Genomic DNA, 12,826 nt, shown 5'->3' with positions numbered 1-12,826 from the left:
GTTCTTTCTTAATATCCTCGTTTTTAATATGATATTGCTATTGATGCCATCTGTTCACGCATCTAATCTTTCTCAGAACTCTCATATCTGCGCTCTCTAGTCTTTGGTAAGTGTTTTACTTCTGACCCAGCTCTCATATCCATTAAGTTAAAACTGGTTTGAACACTGTCTTGTATACAGCTAATTTAGTGTTCCGACTAATTTCTCTCTTATTCCACATGAATTTATTCAATTGACTTCCTATCATACCAGCTTTGTTAATTCTGTTGTCTATTTCTATATTTAGTTTACCATCTTCACTAAAAATCGTGCCTAAGTAGCTGAAATGTTTTACTTGTTCCACAGGTTCTCAATTCACAACACAGTTGACATTTTCAACAGTTCTACCATTTTCATTGTCTTTGTCTTTTTAATGTTGACCTTCATACCATATCTATTACAACAGTTATTCAATTTAGTCAGGGAATCTTGCAGACTTGTACCGGATTTATTTAGAGGTATAACATCGTCTGCATAAAGCAAAGAACTGACATTAACATCTCCAATTTTGATATCAGGTTTAATACCATTTTCCTTCATAATGTAATCCATATAGATAATAAATAACAGATGGTATAATGTACATTCTTGTCTGACACCAGATTTAACATTAAACCATCTTCCTGTACTTCTTTCAATTCCAACTGCTGACTTACAACTAAAAAACTAAGTACTGCTTAAATATAAAGAGCTAATAAGCTTCATTTCGGCGATATAAAATTATTTAAATTAAGGGGATACTGTCCGGTATTGTACTACGTACTAGGGTCACTTGCATTAGCTCACGCTAGTGATTGGCGATACTTTATAGTTTACTATATTCGGCATGAAACTCTCTGATTCCAATCTTTGAGTTTCTTATTCGGTTTTAAAACAATGTGGGATTTAATATCCCCTTAATTTAAATAATAGGTTTATATCGCCGAAATGAAGCTTATTAGCTCTTTATATTTAAGTAACTTAATCGTTGCACTTGTTTGGAAACTCGTATAGCAGAGTATATAAGTTCTTTTCGCTATACACTTTGGTATTAATTTGGTCTAGCTACTCACTGATGAAGCCTCAAAAAAGGCTGAAGCTGGTCTGGGTAGTGACCTCCCACCATAATGTAATAACAGCATACATTTCCTAGGAAATGTGTTTTTACATTATGGAAAATACCTAAGAATAGCGATCAGAACTTTACCGCCTTTGCTGCGAGTTGTCCGGTATTGTACTACGTACTAGGGTCACTTGCATTAGCTCACGCTAGTGATCACCGATACTTTATAGTTTACTATATTCGGCATGAAACGCTCTGATTCCAATTTTGAGTTTCTTATTCAGTTTTAAAACAATGTGGGATTTAATATCCCCTTAATTTAAATAAGTACTACTTGTTATAATGCCCCACTGACAACCATATAACTATAGCATTTTGAATAGCTTTTCTCTTGATACCTTGTCATATGACTTTTGGAGGACTACAAAACTTAAATACAGATATCTGTTATATTCACATGATTTCGCGACTATTTGTCATAAAGTGAAAATCTGATCCCAACAGCCTTTATTTGGCCTGAATCCAGCTTGTTCTGCATAAATATTACCATGAACACTCAGTAGGGAAATACCTGTAATTCTCACATTCTTTTATTTCCCTTTTTATAGATAGGTACAATGAGAGCTTTGCTCCAATCCCCTGGAATTTGACCCTCTGTCCAGGCCTTCTGAACTATGCAGTGCAGTCACTGTACTTGCGCTGCCTTTCCACATTTCAGGCTTTTGATGGCTTTTTCTACTTCAAGTATGGATATGTATTCCCGATTGCATGCCTGTTCAGTGTTTTTCAAAGTAATTACTTCATACATCAAGAATATCTTTTTCACCAGTTTTTCATCTTTATCATCTCTAATTTCTTTTACAGCACTCTTTCCTTCATTTCTGAGGTTTTTCAACAGCCTCCAGAATATTTTGCACCTTCTTGATATTTATTTTCTGTTTTTACCAGTCTTCCCATGACTTTTGTTTAGCTAGTTTTACACAGTGTTAAGCTTTCTTACATTTATTTCTGTATTCTCTAAGAGCACAAGCTGACTTATTTTTCAGTAAATTTTGATATGCTTTCTTCTTTTCCTTCACTGCTTCTTTAACTTCCTGTGTCCACCATGGAGTTCTGATTTTTCTATCCTTGCAGATAACCTCACCACATGTCTCTCTGGTTGAATCAACCAATGTTTTCTTCAGGATTTGCCCCTGAACCTCCAAGGTTTGGTTCCTGATCTGAAACACTTTCATTTTTTTTATTCAATAATGTTTGTGTATTTTCTGAGAGCTGCTCAACTTTTATTCACTTTAAAACTTTCTTACATGTTATTCTTTTTAATATTGAATTCAATTTTATCCTGCTCAAGATTAAATACAATCACTTCCAATTTCAAATCCTCTGTACACTCTGGTGTCCTGCACCAGAGTGTACAGAGGATCCTGGGAGAAAACATCACTATCAACAATATCGTAGTCAACGAGACTTTTCTTATTCCTTGCTTCTTCTCTCCATGTGAATTTGTGCACATTTTTATGTTGGAACATGGTATTGGTAATAACCAATCCATGTCCTGAGCAGAAATCCAACAAGTATTTGCTATTATTATTAGCTTTGCTCTTTTCTCCAAATTTTTCCAAAATATTTTTGTATGTTTGACAATCATTTCTTACTCTGCTTTTTAGATCCCCAACAAGGACCAACTTTTCCTTTTTCATTGTGTCAGTTGCTTTCTCTAAAGCCTCTAAAAATTCCTCCACTTCTACCTTAGTACAGCCTTCTGTGGGATCATAGACACAAATAAGTCTTACTGTCCAGTTCCCCATTCTGATATTTGTCCACATCACTGTACTTGATATTGTTTGCCAGGAAGGAAAAGTACAGAGAATAATTCTGCAATGGAGTGATCACTTTAAAAGGATGGAGAAAAATCAAATGTGAAGAAGAATTTAGGGAATTAAAAATAAAAGATATATGTGACTGAAGGAAACCAAGAAATCAAGGAAGGAGAGAATATCAACAGAAGAGGATTTAAGTAGAATATTGTGAATGGAAGATACTGAAAGAAATGATGGTCTACTCTAAACAGCACTGAGTGGAAAGGGTTCACAATAAATTGAACAGTCAGAACACAGACCATGATGGCTGAAGTTTTGCTGACTAATTTTAAATTGCTGCTTTAGAATTTTCAGTCTGAATAAAACTCACTAGCATTCTTATTCACCCATTAGTTGAATGAGCTGAAAAACAGTGAATATGTGGTGGGCTAATTTATGTACATATTTCAATTCTACATGTTATAGATAGAATTAAAAAGAAGCTAGTTCATGTATTTATAACTGGAATATGAATGAATGATGGATGAGTAGTAGTTTTTTTGCTCAACATCCATCCATCTGATGATCACCATTTAAAGTGTGTTAAGCAATTCATTTTGAAGTATCCACAAACTGTTAAAGTTTTAAGGCACATACATACTACCAGAAAATTTCACACAACTTATTTATTATTATTATTTTTTTTTTATTTTCAACAGATGGGATATTCTTAGTTAAAAAGACAACAAAGGCAAACAAACACACGCGCACGCATACACACAAAAAATGCACACTTTAGAGTGAAATATTTACATAAAGGAGTGCTTAACACTGCTGTTTAATTAAACAAAAAGTAAATTCTAGATGCTAATCATACAGATTCCCATTTTTTTTTAAAAACATAATTCTCACAGAGGTATTTTTAAATAGGAGTTTATGCAAAAATATTATCATTTAACACAAAACATTCCAGCAACTTAACACAGTTTGTTTACAAAGTCATGTTACAATTATTTTCCTAATAAAATCACAGTATTTATGATAAAAAAAAAAAAAAAAAAAAAAAAAGGAAAAAAAGATGACTTTACACTCCTTGAAATGATGGCTCCCATAATGTGCTTGAGTCCTACTTGTGCAGCATAAATTACATGTAAGTGAAATAATGAAAGAGCAAAAGGAAATGATAGAAAACTTCTGATGTACACTGAAGCTTGCAAACCATAAGCACTACTGTTCATCAGTCACAAGATGATAAAAAAAGATAAAAAAAAAAAAATTCATTTTAACATACCAAATTATTACTCGGTCCTTTCATTTATTTATTTTTTTGCGACTCTGGGACAGTATCAATATCATTATACACCAGTAATGCTGAAACATAACCAGTGGTACATCACATAGAAACAGAAAGAACATTAATGATTCAATATATTTCATAAAAATCCATTTGCGGAATGATTTAAAGTTCTGGGCCACACGAATTCCCAATAGTTTGTGATGTATTTGTTGATACAGATGCTAGATGTCTTCTTGTTCTGACACTTGTCTCTGTAAAAGAGTTTCAAAAATATACTTTGATAACTAACTACATACGTTATTAGATACTGTAATGTCATGCTGATCCAAAATTAAGTTATCTTTGTGATTCAGTTCATAATGATGATGGTGATATGTGGCCTACTTAATATTTTTCTAAATAATTATATATAAAAAAAAAATGAGTTCTTCAAATGGTATTTATGTCACATGCAATATGTGATCTTTCCATAAGGAAATTCTTGTTTTTCCATAAAAATGCATTCAAACCTATGCAGTTTAGGGTTAATACACAATAATATTCCCCCCCCCCCAACCAAACATCAGATCTCTTAAATTCTAGTATCCATATCAATTACCTCATGTGGAAAAACACCATACATAGCTTCCTCATCCATTGTCTCCCTAGCCATTTTCTATATGGAATATTTTGTAAAACACTCTTGATACTACTGTTCTCTAACCTTCTATGCAGCTAAGGTATCTGGAGAACACCAACTAGCATCAATGTTGCTCAACATTTAGTCATATGACTAAGACATGTTAGACCCTTCTCTCCTCCTTCCTTGACAGGCTTCAGAATTCAGTTCACCACAGAAATAATAAACAATAGCCTGTCTTTTTTAGACACTAATCACACATCTTCCCAATGGCAATCTTTCTTACTCAGTTAACAGAACACCTCACACACTAATAGATGTGTATATACACTTTCTCATCACCCCCCCCCCCCAGCTACAATATGATATTATAAAAATATTTGTTAACAGAATCTCCAACCAGGTTTCCTTCACAGATGAACTTGCCTTTATTTGCTGCACTCTCTTATCCAATGGTTACAATAATAATAAATAAAAAAAAAATAAAAAAAATACAGGTATCCCTTGCTTAACACAGGATTTGATTAATGCAGCAAAATTAATTGCGACATCCCTTTATATACGCAGCAAGAGTTTTAATTAACGTGCCTTTAAATTCATCACACAAAAACATGCAAGGCTCGCGGAGTGTTTCCTGGCTGAGAGGGAGGGAAAAAAAAGTTGCGAGGATGATAACGTAATTTCTCCCATTAAGAGTTAAGATTGGGCGGATTACAAGCTCAATTGTTCTGCTGTATTTACAAATCATGTTCTTCGTAAATTTTTTCATTCAACAAAGAATTCCATCCAAATTCTCGTAATGATCTGTGTGAGAATGTGAAAGTTTTATTTTTTTTTTCTACCAAATACGACATTATTACTACAACCCATGGACATGGGTGTCATTGTAAGGCTCAAAGCCTATTTTCTTAAAAAGACATTCCGAAGGATAGAAACAACAATGGGAGAAAATGCGATTACACTCCAAGAATTTTGGAAAAATGTTAACATTAAACACGCAATTGATAAACATTCATGACTCGTGGGAGCAAGTGTCTTCTAGCTGCATGAGAGCTGTTTGGAAAAACCTTTTGCCAGAATGTGCTAATGATTTAGGTAGTTTTCAAAATCCTGTGAACAATGTGGTTTGAAGAAATCATTGCAATTGTTGGTGAAGACTTTGGTTTTGATATTGTTGATGCAGAAGATGTTAAAGAATTATTGGATTCAAACTGAAAAGATTTCAGTGACAACTATCTTCTTAAAATTGAACAACGCGCATATGAAGATAACGAACAAATGGAATGTGAAGATGAGGTTTCAAAGGAGATAACAGTCAAAGAACTGGATGGAATGTTTGGCAGTTCAGAATCGCTTAAGCAGCAAGTAATGGATATGGATCCAGATGTTAATTGAAGAATGCTTATTTTTGCCAAGGTCTAGAGAGTCATTTTGCTTGTTATCATAAAATTTATGCTGATAAGAAAAAACTAAAACCGTTCAAACGACTCTTGATAACTTTTTTTTTGGTAAACAATTGCAGTAACTAATGTAGATACAAGCATTTACTTTGCATTCATTTTTTATCTTTCCTAAAAGAGTACCATATAAAACTAATCATTAATACAGTAATCGATCATGGATGAATTGTAATTTTTACCATTATTATATTTGATTAACACGATTTTAACATATGTGGTAACATAGAGGGATTAATTAATCGCGTTAATCAAGGGATACCTGTAATTGTTCCTCACATCCCTCTCAACACACAGATATGTAATGCTACTTACTATTCCCTATATTCAGGGGGAGCTCAGATAAAATAGCCAGAATTTTCAAGAAATATAATCTTTGCAATGCTTTCAAGATTTCATGTAATGTAGGCTTCCTTTATCCACTCTAAGGTACCCCCCCCCACTTTCTGTTCCAGGTATGTACAACATCCCTTCCAGCAATTTATTACATTATGGACAAACTGGGAGATCTGCTAACATCTGGCTTGAAGATGTCCACACAGGACCTCTCTAGTTTCAAACAGCAGTAAAAAATCAAAATGTGGAAATATGCAAGGTTTGAGTTGTTGAAACATTCCAGAGACTCTACAAGTTTCATCTGGAATTTTATTTAAACAAACTTGGTGAGTGTTCCTTTCTCACTTGTACAATTTTGACACCATGGTCAGTCAGTTCTGGCTGGCTATGCCTTAGACACATTGCACAGAATGAAATGGAAAAAAAAACTACTATGCTTTACCAAAGCAGATTTAAAAAACAAACCATCCATCTGTTCACTTGATATCAACAGATGCTGTATTGTCACTCAGAAGCTCCATGATATGCCACACCATGTGATCATGTTGTATGCTTTTCTGGGGACTTCAACTATCTGAAAATCAGTCACTCTAAACACACCACCCATCCACCTCATTGATGGTCTATCCCTTCCTCTTTATCCAGGAACTTTACCTTCTATTACTGTTCTGAGAAGTCCTCCTACCATCCTTTCAATGTGTCCAAAGTATTTCAACTTTCTTCTGTCATATCCTTAAGGAGCCTTAAAACTCTACCAATCCTTTCTGGCACCCATCCATTTCTCTACCTTTCAGTATATGATATCCTCAACAGCCTTCTGTAGCACCACATCTCAAAAGCAGCTATCCCTTTCCTATCAGACTTCTTTAGGTTCCAAGTCTCAAATCCATAACTCACTGTTGGAAAAAGAGTTGCATCCAAAATCCTCAACTTTTTTCCTGTGAAGGTAAAGCCATCCTTCCAGATTTTATACAAGTCTCTGTTGTTTTAGCCGTTCTTAACCTTCTTCTGAACAGCAATTCTTCACATTAATAATGGATCCCAGGTACTTGCTGACTTCAATTCTTCCTTCATTACGATACACTTGGTTCTCAGGAGTTTCCCCTCTGTATTTCTTTTGACTTGCTAGGATCAAGCTGAAATTCTCTATTCTTACTAATCTCGTTAACTTTGTCAATAATTTGTACTAGTTCTTCCTTGTCAATACAGAAGAGTACTGTATCATCAGAATACCTCATTACTGATCAATCTACCAGCTATCTTAATTCCTGTCTTGAGCTCATCCAATGCTACAAGCATGATGTCCAGAGGAAAATTTCTACTCCCTCTGTATGACACTGGCTGACTCATCTCTAGCTGTCAAGTTCTAGTAAATGTTGTTCTCATGACACATTAAAAAAAAAAAATCAAAAAAAATCTTTAGCTTACCGTAGTGATTGCACTGCTTGTGCATTAAATCTCCATGAATTATGAGAATCCTTTCCTTTAATTTTACATAGTGATCAGAATTCATATCGATAAATTATGAAGACTATTGTGTTAAGAATAATTACTTTAATTTCATGAAATTTCGACTTTCATATTAAGGTCATCATCATCTGGAGTGAATACAGCCAAGGGCTTGCTTGCTTGCTGCTACCCCCCCCCCCCATCACTAACTTTTATTAGACACATTCCTCAGTAACCTAAACAAAGAACACAAATGCAATACAATTCACAACTGAAATTTAAAGTCAAAACACACTACAATTTCTAGATACATTTGCTGCACATTATCCTTCCAGCAGTCTTTCTTTCACTGTTTACTGTACGCCTACACATACTGGCCAATATATATATATATATATATATACACACAATAAACAAGTTGCAATTAATACACTAAAAAACATGGCTTTAAAGACTTGCTCCAATGAGTAAGTACTTGTGCATGAATTAAAAGTTATCAGCAATACCTTCATTAAAAATTGACTACAACAAAATTCTTCACAAGACTCCACCTAATAATAAAAATAAACTAGATTAGAATAAAACTGTAGCCATTCTGTATTTAAAGGGACATCATATAAACAGAATATTACAGAAATACAACCTTAATATCACCTTTAAACCTCCTGCAAAATTAAAGAACTTATTCAATTCCTCCAAGGATCTACCTCTTCCCCAGACCCACCCTGGATTATACCATATTCAGTGCACCTGTAATTTTCCTTATATAGGTGAAACTGGATGCACAATTCCTATCAAAAATCATTAATAACTACCTGACTTTTCTGATCATGCCCTGAATACATAGAATAGATTAGTAAGGCACATGTTCATAACATTGCACTAAGCATGGTATGAGCACAAATCAAAGAGGCCTGTGAAATTCTAATCTTCTTCTCTTCTTCTTGAGTATTCTGCAATTGAACAGGTTATTCTTTTAGTAGCAGAAACTTTCCTTCCACTCTCTTCTGTTCTGAGCCTTCTCTTTCAAGGTTGTGTACCTGTCTCCATTCAGCATGTCATCTAGCATTGTTTTCCTTACTCTTCCTCTGGGTCTTTTTCCGTCTATTTTTTCTTCGATGGCATCTCTGATGATTTCATTCCCTCTCAGAATATGTCCGATCCAGTTTCCCTTGCTTCTTTTCATCCTCCTTATTTTCTTCTTCTACTCTTTGTAAGACCTCTTCATTAGTTATTTTATCTGTCCATTTGATTTTCTCCATCCTTCTCCAAATCCACATCTCAAAGCTTTCCAAAATCTTACTTTCTTCTTTCTTCAATGTCCAAGTTTCAGCTGTAGAGGGCAACACTCCACACATAACATTTTGCTAGTCTTTTCTTTAGGTTTCTATTCATTTTACTTCTGAATAAATTCCATTTTCTATTAACGGCATCTCATCAAATTGCAATTCTTGCTTTTATGTCACTTTTACATCTTCCATCACTGCTAATCACACTTCCTAGATATTTAAATGTCTTCACTTGATTCAATTTTCCCCATTTATTCTGATATCCATATTTGCCTCTTTCCTTGCTATTTTCATTACTAGTACATAATCTGTTCAACAGATGTAGCCCTGTTTCAGTATTTCATAGTAATGCCTTGTCATCTGCATATCTTATTGCAAATATCTGTCTACCTCCACAATCTTTATTCCTTCTTCCGAATTCTCCAGTGCTTCTCTTAACATTGCTTCAGAATACATGTTAAACAAGATTGGTGACAGAGAACAGCCTTGCCTTACTCCTCGTCCAATGATACCTGGTTCTGTTGTACCATATATGTCTTTCACATGGCAGTTTGTCCTATATGTAGTGAAATAATTAGCCTTCTGTCTTTCCAATCTATACCAATCTTTTCCACTACTTCCATCATCTTATCCCATTTTACAAAGTCAAAAGCTTTTTCAAAATCTATATAACAGATATTAATGTCTTTATTCACTTCCAGACTTCTTTCACTTACTAATCTTAACAGTCTAATCGCATCTCTTGTTTCCCTATCCTTCCTGAAACCAAACTGAACTTCTCCAAGAAATTTTTCCACTTTAGATGCAATTCTTCGTGTTAAGATTCTCATAAGTATTTTTGATGTATGGGAAATGAGGCTTATTGTTCTAAAATCCTTGCAGTTCACTGCATTACTTTTCTTTGGTATAGGTATAAATATCCTGAAGCCGATATTTACTCTGACCACAACCCACTATTCATAGAAATAAATGTGAAACTAAAGAAAATAAAAGAAGTATGAAAAGGAAAAACTGGAACTTAGAGAAGTTAAAAAATACCATGGAATTTGGAAATAGATAGGAGAAAGAATTAGCAGAAACAAGTTTTGTCAAAACTGAAGATCCAGAAAAGAAATGGGAACAAGTTAAAGAGAAAATAAAGAAGACTGCAGAAGAAGAAATTGGATATATAAGAGCTAAAAGAATAAAAAAAAAACTTGGATAACTAATGAGATGATTTCTCTAATGGAAGAACGAAGAAAATGGAAAAATAAAGACACCCCAGAAGGGAAAATACAATATAGAACCTGGAATGACAAATTGAGAAGGGAAGCAGAAAGAAGTAGAGAAGATTGGCTTAAAAAACAATGTGAAGAAATGGAAAATTATGAGAGAGTGGGAAGTTATGATCTTTTATATGAAAAAGCAAGAAGCATGAATCACAAGAGAAATGGAATTCGAGCTTGAGGCATAGAAAATAAGAATGGAGAAATCATAACTGAAGAAGATAAAATCCTAATGAAATGGAAGGAATACATTGAAGATCTCGTATAGATCTTCAATGTATTCCTTCCATATGACAAGGAAAACAGCTGCCATTAGAAGATATAAAGAAGGTAAATGAAGATGATCTAGGCCCAGAGATTTTGAAGACAGAAGTAGAAATGGCCATTAAAGAACTAAAATGTGGAAAGGCAGAAGGAATAGATGAAATACCTGCAGAATTTCTGAAACAACTTCAGAAGAAAGGAACTGAAGAAATAACCAAAATAATAAATTTAATTTATAACAAAGGAGAACTGCCAAAACATTTTATGACCTTAATATTTATTCTAATTCTAATCAACCACCCTACATTAATAATGGTGGTCTAAAAAACTCTAGAACATGAATGGCACATATTCTACCCACATAACCTTTTGTCCTAAGAGTTCATTATAAATTGTAACTTAAGTAGTAATCCAGGATCATAGCTTTAATATAACAAACACTTACATTAAATTACTGATTAGGTGACCACTATTGCTGTATTAAAAGTATTAATATGAGTTTGTTCTCTGACCATGTTATAAATAGGATATAGCATTGATGCAGCCCCCCCCCATTAGAGGCAAGGCCAATAGAAATACGGTTGATAATATCATTGTCACTTTGGCATACTGTTTGAAATGTAATGTAGCTTGTGTGTGTGTTACTTCAGATGATGACCTTAATATGAAGGTTATAACATCAGGAAATCAAAGTAATTATTCTTAATACCATTGTAGTCTCCATAATTTATCAATATGAAGGCATTTTAGAAGAATGAATAGCTTTGGTTGCTGCTGCATTGAATTCTTGCAGAAAGAATACAGAAAAACTGATTTTAAAAATTTGCATCAAATCTCTCAAAGCAAATATACAAATCTAAGTTTCGCAGGACTAGACATAATCATCAGTTTATAGATTTCAGTACAACCTAGAGCCAATAATTCATTTTCACATTAGTATATTTATTAATAAAGGTAGTTAATTTTTTTCCTCTTTTAAAATATAATTCTGTAATACTTATAAGTTACATTTTAATCATGCAAGCAGTAGTGAGAAAAATGGGATATTTCTGTCTTCTAATAACATGCATATTCTAAAGGAGATATATTCTATTCCTTTCTGTTTATTTAAATATTGATTATTACACCTACTATCACCTTAACTGTTGAAACCATACCAATGATCGACTCAAAGTGATCTCATTTGTTCTGCGTGCTTAATAGCAAAATGTTAATGTGTGTGTGTGTTGCGGGGGGGGGGGGGGTTGCAAATACACTACTCTTAAAGTTCTTGTTTATTCTGGTTATTTAAAATACATTTTGCTGCTTTGGAAACTTGCAAATGTCAATTCAGTAAATTAATCATTTGTGCAACATTAACAGTTAAACATATCTTTTCACTGAATTATTATCAGAGTTAGTGATTTATAGCAATGACTAAATAAGAGAAAGTTATTTTAACTGTCAGTTCCCTAGTTTAAAGAAATTCCAGAGATGTACAAATGAAATGGTGGGAGAATTGTCTTATTTCAAGTACTGTATTACATTGCTTGTAAAACATATCTTTTCACTGAATTATTATCAGAGTTAGTGATTTATAGCAATGACTAAATAAGAGAAAGTTATTTTAACTGTCAGTTCCCTAGTTTAAAGAAATTCCAGAGATGTACAAATGAAATGGTGGGAGAATTGTCTTATTTCAAGTACTGTATTACATTGCTGGGATAAAACTCAGAGTACGCAGAGACCAAACCACAAGTATTGCAGTGAACCACAATAAAGGTAAAAGAGCCCTTGTTTATTCTGCCTCCACCCAATACACCATATGAAAAAATTAAGAATCAAAGGTTGCTCTCAGGTTTACAGGAGGCAAAGTTGAGATGGTTTGGTCATGTGATGAGGAGGGAGGACAAATATGCGGGAAGAAGGGTCATGCAGATGGATGTGCAAGGAAGGAGGAAGTGTGGGAGGCTCATCATCAACAGTGACCC

The 12,826-nt window shown here is 33.9% G+C and overlaps 1 protein-coding gene across 1 annotated transcript in view; it reads right to left on the bottom strand.

Annotated features, from left to right (window-relative positions):
* Positions 1 to 3,606: 3,606 nt before the first annotated feature.
* The window catches only part of LOC150102617 (serine/threonine-protein kinase VRK1-like), a 254,789-nt gene continuing 245,569 nt past the window's right edge, over positions 3,607 to 12,826 (bottom strand). The window contains exon 13 of the mRNA XM_090398681.1: positions 3,607 to 4,428. Within this exon, the coding sequence (XP_090254807.1) occupies positions 4,340 to 4,428 (89 nt within the window). The 3' untranslated portion in view covers positions 3,607 to 4,339. The remainder of the gene's footprint in view (positions 4,429 to 12,826) is intronic.

The sequence above is a fragment of the Typopeltis vanoorti genome, chromosome 10, assembly GCF_054136105.1.
Source record: "Typopeltis vanoorti isolate ZY-2024b chromosome 10, IOZ_Tvanoo_1.0, whole genome shotgun sequence".
Taxonomy (NCBI): Eukaryota; Metazoa; Arthropoda; class Arachnida; order Uropygi; family Thelyphonidae; genus Typopeltis; species Typopeltis vanoorti.
This window is presented reverse-complemented; position numbering and strand designations above follow the sequence as displayed.